The 9,228-nt window shown below is 38.8% G+C and overlaps 1 protein-coding gene across 2 annotated transcripts; it reads right to left on the reverse strand.

Moving 5' to 3' along the window:
• Positions 1–550: 550 nt before the first annotated feature.
• On the reverse strand, positions 551–9,155 carry zpd (zona pellucida glycoprotein d). Of its 2 annotated transcripts, XM_026946569.3 has the most exons (9): positions 9,003–9,155; positions 8,855–8,906; positions 8,641–8,748; positions 6,773–6,981; positions 5,497–5,654; positions 3,452–3,694; positions 2,114–2,318; positions 1,921–2,026; positions 551–782 (listed from the first exon to the last, which is right to left on the reverse strand). In XM_026946569.3, exons 1-9 carry the CDS (start codon positions 9,015–9,017, stop codon positions 661–663), a joined length of 1,218 nt encoding a protein of 405 aa, XP_026802370.1. In that variant the 5' UTR covers positions 9,018–9,155; the 3' UTR covers positions 551–660. The 2 variants fall into 2 exon arrangements, with proteins under 2 accessions (XP_026802370.1, XP_026802371.1); XM_026946570.3 differs by lacking the exons at positions 8,641–8,748; positions 8,855–8,906 and having other exon boundaries at positions 9,003–9,152.
• Positions 9,156–9,228: the final 73 nt, after the last annotated feature.

Consider the following 9,228-nt stretch of genomic DNA (forward strand, 5'->3'; position numbering starts at 1 on the left):
AAGCTGTCCTTTACTGCATACATGAGCTCACAAACCCACAATTGCCTAATGTCACGGAGATCAGAGATGAGTACGAGTATGCCCCTCCCACCCAGAGAGCACAGCCAACATTTGCTTGCTTGGCTCCTGGCCTCAAATGGCTGTGGCATAGTTGGGATTCAAACTCTTGATCTCCAGAGTTGCATCACTCTGGAGCCTAGATTTGATTCCTTAACAGGGCTAAAGTGTTGACACTTCTGTCCCTTTCTCTACCAAGTCAAACTATATCATGTATTTATTCAAAACAGAAATAATAATCTGATCTTGAAACTTTGGCAGACTAAGTAGTCCAGCTTATACGAAAAAGTTAATTGGACAGTGGGGCTAAATGCCCACTCACTGACTAATTTGCAGTTTGAAGACCAATTTGTGCAATTTGTCCATTTTGCATGCTCACATATTCAAATGGTCATGTTCCACAGACATTGCAAGCTTCAGTTTTGCTATTCTACAGTCAGTCAATAGAAAAGGTCCTCATTCACAAAACAGTAGCAAGGAAGACAAGGAAAGCTAGAGTCATCACCACCATCTTTAGTTCAATAAATTTACAAGTCATCAAGCCGGTGTAAGCACAGTTTGAAAGTAAAAATAAATAAAATAAAAGGTTTTGGTACAGGTGCATTATGATGGAGAGTCAAAGGCCCTGTGTTTGTTCCCTGCCTTGGCAATGTAGATCAGGATGAGGAGAAAGAGTGCCAGGATCCAGACTGCAGCCATGGGCAGCATCAGGGTAAAAAGCATATCTACAGAAAAAGACAACCAAGATATAAATCAAACAGAGGGAATCATATGAAACTATACCAAGTTGCTTGCTGCAAGCCAAAATGCAATTGGATATGGTTGGAGGAAAGTGTTCAATCCAAAACTGTTCAATGTGAAATTTCAGTTTTTGCAATGAGCCAGCATTAGCTTGCTATGTAATGAACGTTGCAGTTTATACAGGAACAACCACGAAAATAAGTAGGACTTGCACATGCAGCACAAAGGGCTTCAAGCTGCTGAAGACTAAAATATTTTAATACCATAAACTATGCATCAAATATTCCAGTCATACTTCCAATAGTTCAATTGATTTTGCAGAGGACATTCACAAAAGTGCTTTACAAGACATCCTTCATGGTTCAAAATCACCAAGTACCAACAACATATCTTCTGAAGACTGGGATTAGGGGGATTCATTAAACTTGCGTTGAAATAGTTGATGTACTGTTTCATAAACAAGTTAATTCTTTTTACATGTTGGTAAAACAGGTCCATATTTTCCAGCAGTGTGTTACTGCAGTATTTTCATCTCATTCACGGACAGGACATTGAATATAATTTATGAAACCAACAATCCAACATTGGTCTAACAGATTACTAAATGTTAAAAAGTGAGCTCATGCTCACTGCTGCAAAACCTACATTAACTTCAAATAAAGAGGTACTACGTTTTAGCAAACCCTGCATAACCCTCCAACAATCTTGTTTAGCTATTAGAAACCATATCTGAAGATTTTGGAACATGACGGCATGTTTCTTTGCATCACTGAACTCATCATATTGACATGCAAGTCAAATTTGTGACAACACCACAACAGATAGTGAGGGCTGGTGAGAAATACCAGGTAGCATTTACGTTTAATTCAAATATTGGTGGTTATATTTATTTAAACCAGTTTACAAGGGGGACTACAATCAAATCAAGCAGAGAAGGGTAAGGGTTTAGGGTTCCCCTCAAGGGACCAACATCTTACCCATAACTACCACATTTTCACTGTCCCTCATGCAGCAGAGCAGAATAAGTAGGAAATATATTTCACTTCTACATAGTTTGACATTATCTTGAGGCATAAAGTTAGTAAACTAGACTATTAATTGTCGCAGATAAGCCACACTTACTCATCTTGGGCCGCTCAGGCACTTCAAGTCTGATCGGGCCATAAGACACAAGACCTTCAATGGGCTCCTTCAAGGAAGCCTCTCTCTTGATAATGGATTTACATTCCTGAAAAGAAAGCCAGAAATGAGACCACATGTCAAAGCCCAAACCAATTATGCTTTAAGTTTGTGGTTGGGCAAATTGAACACTTACAGGAACACAAGACTCTCCGTGCCCTTGGGCACAAAGGTGAACTATGCAGTGCAAATAAAGCTCATGGGGCTCGGTTCTGAAGCGAAACATTTCAAAGGAGAAACGCACAGTTGAGCTCACACCGTTTTGTCCCCCTTGTGCCATTGTACCATTTCGATATGTAATGGATTTCGTTATAAACGAGACCGTTTCATCGTCAGCACACCTGAAAAGGAGATGGTGGGAAGGTTGGTGATGTTAACGAAATTCTTGTCCAGAAATAAAAATATATGACAAAGATCATAAGGACTTGATCAAAAAAATTTGTCCTGGAAATAAATCTCAAATTATAAATCATCCACTGCATTTGCATATACACAGCAGGGATCAGGTACTAGCATAGTGGGTGGGGCAACTGGGAGTAGGACAATTGAAAACAGTCAAAACAAGTCCACTTAAATGCACAAGTATTTATAAAATTACATTATTTTAAGCTATGTAACTTAAGTTACAGCATTTTTTTTTTTTACTCGCTAAATATAGTTTATGATGTTGACCCTGTCAGGATGTTGACATGTTTGGCCAAAAAAAAAAAAAAAGATTGCAGTGCAGCCCTAATAAACCAATTTCTTGCACAGCACTGTCAATCAAGAATTCAACTGTCAGATTAATGGTATTGATTTTCTATAACTGCTGCACAGCAAGACATATCAATGAGCACCTTAATATAAACCCATTTTGATAGTAACTCACACAGGGACTTGTATGTTAGATGCTCCACATAATTTAAACCCAATGATAAATGCGTTGAGCTTTACCAAAAAAAAAAAAAAATAAAAAAAAAAAAATTTAAAAAGCCACCACACCCAAGCACTACTCTGGTAAAGCTTTCTGTAAGATGTTTTAACATTTATGAAAGACTTCAGCGTCAGCACTTTGAGGTTTCTGCTGCTTCAGGACAGAGGAGTTTTTGTGGTTTCGATTATGCATTTTTTCCATCTTAACTTCAAGTTGGGAAAGAAATAGAGGCTGTTGAGGAACCACAAGTGATAACAGGAACCAACTTGTTTCATTGACATTCCACAACATTAAACATTTATCCAAGAATTTTTTTTAATTGCAATCATTTGAGTATTCTTCGAATGATGGGAGGAATGATGCACTTCCTACCATTCTGTTATAAGAAAAACAACTTTGGTGAGGTCATGATAATTGCTTCATCATACCATCCCAGCATTGATTTTCCTACAACAGCACACCCCAACTGATTTATTCCTCACTTATTACTCATAACACTCCAATAAAAACATCCTATATAGATTCAGCAGACATGACCGTAGATGAGGCTTTATAGCTCACCCGTCCAGCAGGAGTGTGTGCACGAGGCTTGACGTGTCATTGGGATTGGAAGTCTGTGTTGCCCAGCACTCATCCACCCTCAAGTTGAAGAAGTCCCTCGGCCGAGTCACACTGACCTGCACGAACACTCGGTCCCTGAAGTGCACAATGGGTACGCCTCCGTAGACATCCACGTACCGCTCGTCCCTATACACACTCAGTTCCACTTCTGCGTCCAGCTCGTCCATCCGCATCACCGTCTCGCTGTGTGGTGGAAAATAAGAGGGAATTCACAAAGATTTAACCAAGTTCTGCTGACTCCATGTTTCTCTATGTAATTGAAACCTGTTTACATCCAGCACTAGGATTAATGCTACATTTGACTTCAAAAGTGAGAGGCATCTGACTTTCATGTTCATCTTCCATTAGCAACAAGCTAGCTAGCTAACTGATGAGTGATGTCTATTTTCCTCCTCAAAACAGCAAATTTATATATACATTAGTCAATCAACATACAGATTTAACAAGTGAATGTATGTTGATTGATCTAAAGCAAGCACGAGAATATACAGTATAACTCATTTAAAAAGGTAAGAAGTGCTAGTTTGTTTACTGCTTATGCTGTACACATGTTGATTTGACATCACTTGCTGAACTCTGAGGACCTCTGAGTTGAGGACCATCCCAAGTTCCCGAGAAGGAATTCCATGTTGAGGGGGTGTGTTTTGTTTTTTTCCCCCCTGGTCAGAGGTCAGGAATTATGAATTACAACATTTAGTTGAACGCAGCATTAATCCACTACTGAGAAACAAAACTAAATGGGTGAGAACCCAAGACATTTCCCCAAATTTTACTTTATCAAATGAACTAATTTCAGAAGGTGTACACCTGAAAATGTGTGCATGCTGTGTGAATACTGCTACAACACCTACCACCAGTCCATTATACACACTCGGGAAGTAGCAACCTTCTCTTTCTATTTTTAGTACCTTGCACTTTACAAATGCACATAGAAATGACAAATTTCCTTCTATATTTGTATTTTTTACTTTTTACTGTTACTATTAATGCATCTATAGGCTTGCTCAAAACACTCATTGTACTTGTACAGTGACGAAAGTAGCCTAATGCAAAAATGCATTCAGTTTAAAGAGATGTTCTTAACAAATTGTTTTTTTTTTTTTTTTGTGCCAGTACACGGAATAATGACACTGAAAACAAAGTGTTCAAGGGAAGTAAAGCCATGATCACATCACGCCTGTAAACACTATGGATGGAATCCACTAGCAAAATATTACCAAACAATCCTGCAGCTACAAATGTGAAATTAAACCCAGCTTAACTTCCCTAAACCTAACTTAAAAGAACCTTAAAGAAATCCATTTACTAGTCTGGCACATTTTTCGCAGGTGAGTGGCTCTGAGGTGTGCTTGAATTCAATGTTCAATACAACACTGAAGTCTCGATATAAACAGCCAAGAAAGGGTCTAGAGCAGCATCTCAAATGGGGGAATGCGTACCCCTAGGGGTACTTGGTGGTACTGCAAAGGGTACTTTGTAGAAAACGAAAAATTCACTTAATGGCAGCATTTTTGTTTAAAATATTGATTATAAATATGTATTTGAATAAAAAATTAGAGCTAATCATTAAAACTGATTTAAGTAGTAACTACTGAGCACTGGAATCAGTGGAATCTTGAATGCAATACCTTATTGCAAATTATGTGCTGCAATAGGAAAGGATACAAGTGGGCCAAAAAAAAAAAAAAAGAAAAAAAAGAAAAGAAAAGGAAAAAAGAAAAAAAAAAAGGGGCACCTTTTACAAAATGGGGACCAGCTACATCACTTTCAAATCATTGTGTCGAAATGGGATTTGCATTAAACTAGCGGTTCGAGTTTATGAATACTCATCCATTTTCTGGCTGGTACAATACACATGTATTCTGCAATATATACCTATACACATGTATATAGATGGTAGGGCATACAGTAGGGCTAGGTGTAATTGGTTCTAAAGACAATCAATTCTCTCATCTGGTCACGACTTCCGTTCATTATTGCATTACCTTGTTACAGGGAGGACGGGAAAAGGCAGGCTGACCGTGCGGATGAACGGGTAGACGCACTTGTACTCGATCTTTACGGCTGGGTCTCTTACGATGTTTGCATAGACTTGCAGATCTGACGTCATTGTCAGGGAGTACGTCACATGGGAAACATTTTTCTGTTCAGGGTAGAAAATGGATTCAGATCAGTGGTCACCAACCTGCCTTCTGCTGATCAAGCCATGTTCTAGCTATTCTATTGCCAGACACTTGATGCATTTCTAGAGAGAAGCAAAATTATCTGTTAAATGTGATTGTAACCTTAAATTAGTGAAAAAGAAAAGTCCAGAAATGAGCTTCATCTTGTTACAAAACCTCAGAGAAACCTTCTATATTTTTTGGAGTGCTATTAGAGACAGACTGAAGGACCCTTAAGAGACAGAGACTTCATGAAGTTGCAATCCATGTTATCAAAAAGTGTACTTAATTGTTTATGCCTAAGTAGTGTGTTGGTGCAAATTGAGAAATTAACCTTCTATATTTTACCAAAATGTCCAACTGGAACCTTAAGTACTGGACCAGATTCTGTTTTGTAGGGATAAGTTATTTTGTGTATTGGAAAAAACACCTGATCCAGTTGACCAATCACGGGTCCATGAGATTTGGGTTAAACTAAACTCTTTAGGAGGTGGATCTCCAGCAGGAGGGATGGTGATCACTACTGTGTGATTAATGCTCCAGTTCAATGCACTTGGGAAACAAACTGACCACTGGCAAAGTGCAATGGAATGGTCTGTCAGGAGTTCTCCAAAATAAATGCACCCGACATCACAATATGGTGGCACACAGATAATGGTAAACAGATTTCCATTCGTATCTTTTTCTATATTCACTTGAGACGCAACTTTTCTGAAAAGGCATTAACAGCTTTTCATTGATTTACGCCTAATTTTACTAACAGCAAGACCATTGTGATAGACACGTTTTATAACCAAACATGAACAAGACAGTTGACCTCTTATACCTCATTTCTCTTTGCTAATCATGCAAAAAAAACAAAACAAAACAAAAAAAAAAACAATTAATGTAGATCAACTTGATATGCTGATCAAATTCAGTGACTAGCCATATAAATGACCTTGCTCTGGGCATCCAAGTTTTTCAGAGCAGAAGCACTGGAATGTGTTTAGATCAAAACTCAGAAGAACTGACTTCCGAGTTCAATGGATTGCAGCATAAAACATGGCTATGGTTCGCAAAGAGCAAAATGAATTCAGGAGCAGATGCGCATCCTCACCTCAACAGGTTTGCCACCACAGAAATCGTACTGGTCCTTGGGTGTTCGCACTGTGTAAAATGCAACACCGGCAACCACCTCCTTTCTGGCACGGCACTCAGGGTTGGTCAAGTGAACGGACCCAAGGCCGACGTTGTAGTATTTGAAAAAGTCTTCAATCACAGAGATGGTGATTGAATCTTTTCCACACACGACATTCATTGTTACAGCTGTAAAAGAGCAAGAGGAAAAAACAAACATGGGATTGCATGCGATCAGAGCTGGAGGCTGCAATACAATACACACAATACAACATTCCTACTTAACCATTTGAGCATGATGTGTGAAATTAATGCAAATGTAATAAAGTGGATTCAGAATTCCAGGACTTTCGGTGGCCTTCAGGCATTTGTTTTAAAGACTATAAATCTTGTTTGATTTAATGTTGATGTTTTGAAATACTAGTTTGAAATGCATTACATGGTTAATACATTAAATACTTGTGTAGTTAATTCAAGCATTCTAAGCACTTACACTTCAGACAGAGGAATCAACAGCACATTGAGGTGAATATACAGCTTCAAAATTAAAGTTGCCTGCTGCAGGTGGTCCAAACTTCTCGCGCAAATGATTCCAAAGACCTAGATTTAAACTCTCCGAGCACCAGGATGCCCGGCAAAGTTCACCCAGAGAGCTGGGACTCTAAACCCCCAAGTGGACTGCTGGTATATGGGGGCCAACATTATCAAAATGCAATGGAGTTGTCAAGACTTGAAGATTAAAGAATAAAATTAAAAATCCAACTTGAAAACCAAATTGAGGCAGCTTGGCAGTTAAACCAAACCTTCCAATCAAGAGCTCACTGAATATGGCACAAAACTGAACCATACATAGCTACTTATATTTATAACCAACCTGCTAGCACCATTTGCAAGCCAACATACCACTGAAAGGTATCCATGATGTCTTTTGTCACATAATTCAGGAAAACTGCATAGAAATTTAGTTTTTTGTTAGTTTCATCCAGTTTTAGATGGTGTGCAGTAGCCAGTCATCGGTCATAAGGTGTAATGTTCTGCAGGCTTTATCTCTGATGCTTTGTGCACCACAAACAGTCATTTGTTGGAGAAGTACAGAAACTGAACAAATCCCAGGAAACTATTTTTAGTGTTCCATCTTCCTCAGAGTAAATATCAACCAACCATACATTTCACGTGTGATCATGTGTTTTTCCACATGCAATGAATACATGATCATGTGCGGAAAAACATCTGCACAGTTGCATTTCATACATGTTACACCCCGACATCACAAGTAAACACATCTGACTTCATAGGAATATGGGATACCATGGAAATAAAGTTAGAATCACGTTTGAAACATTAACATGTGAAAATAGACCTCTCCTACAGTGTCTAAAAACCCTGCGTAAACAGCACATGATCATAAGTGATTATGTGAATAATGTGATCACATGTGAAGGGCCATTTCACCATGTTATGGATTGTGACATCACATGACTGGATTACCCTTTTAAAAAATAAATAAAAAGAAATCACTACAGGTGATGTGGGGGGAAAACGTGTGTGTGTGTGTGTGTATATAAGTGTGTGTGGAGTCTCTCAAACTCACATGTGCAAAACTGACGGTAAAGTTCACGACTGATCAGATCAAGTTATGCAAATTTGAAATTGGTTCCTGCTTCAATAGCAAAAACGCCAAAGTGACCAAAAAACATTACGCAAACCAACTGCATCCCAATCAGTCCAGCCCAGGTTTGAACTCTGGTCACTTTGAGCAAACTTTAAATCAAGTGTCTACTTGAATTTTACATTATGCAGTTAATTTGTATGTAGTGCGTATGCGCGCGCGCGCGCGTGATGAAGCACCTTGGTCACACTGGTCTCCAAAATAACCCGCTGCGCATTTACAGCTCTGTCCATCACCTGATTTCATGCATGTGTTTGGATCAACACACCTGGACGGAATGCATTTCCCTGAAGGAACATTAAATCCCAGGTTAAAAAAAAAACAAGAACAAAAAAAAAAAACACGTGAGCAAGCCAGACATGAGGACAAAGTGAATCATTTATAATCTCTTACCAGCAACGCGTTCAAAAGTGCACAGAAAAGTTACTGCTAGTACTACAGAACCCTGTAAAACAACAAAAAAGCGCAAAGAAAGACGCATTAAAGAAAACTCGACCTCTCATACCCTAACAGTGCATTATTTAACTCCTGCATAACTCACCGAGAAATAAAACATTTTAAACTCCCACTGATGCAACTCAAGATTCAGGCTTCTTTAATCCAAATATGGCAAAATGTAGCATAAAGACTTTAATCAAGACTGAAAAGGACCAAACAGCGCCAACGCACAGCCTACAAATATACAACGCGTTAATTAGTCGTAATGATGCGCACATGGCGCACATGGCTTTAACAGGCTGAACCAGAGAACAACCAGTCCTCCTGTG

This window comes from Pangasianodon hypophthalmus, chromosome 7 (genome assembly GCF_027358585.1).
Source record: "Pangasianodon hypophthalmus isolate fPanHyp1 chromosome 7, fPanHyp1.pri, whole genome shotgun sequence".
NCBI classification, from domain to species: Eukaryota; Metazoa; Chordata; class Actinopteri; order Siluriformes; family Pangasiidae; genus Pangasianodon; species Pangasianodon hypophthalmus.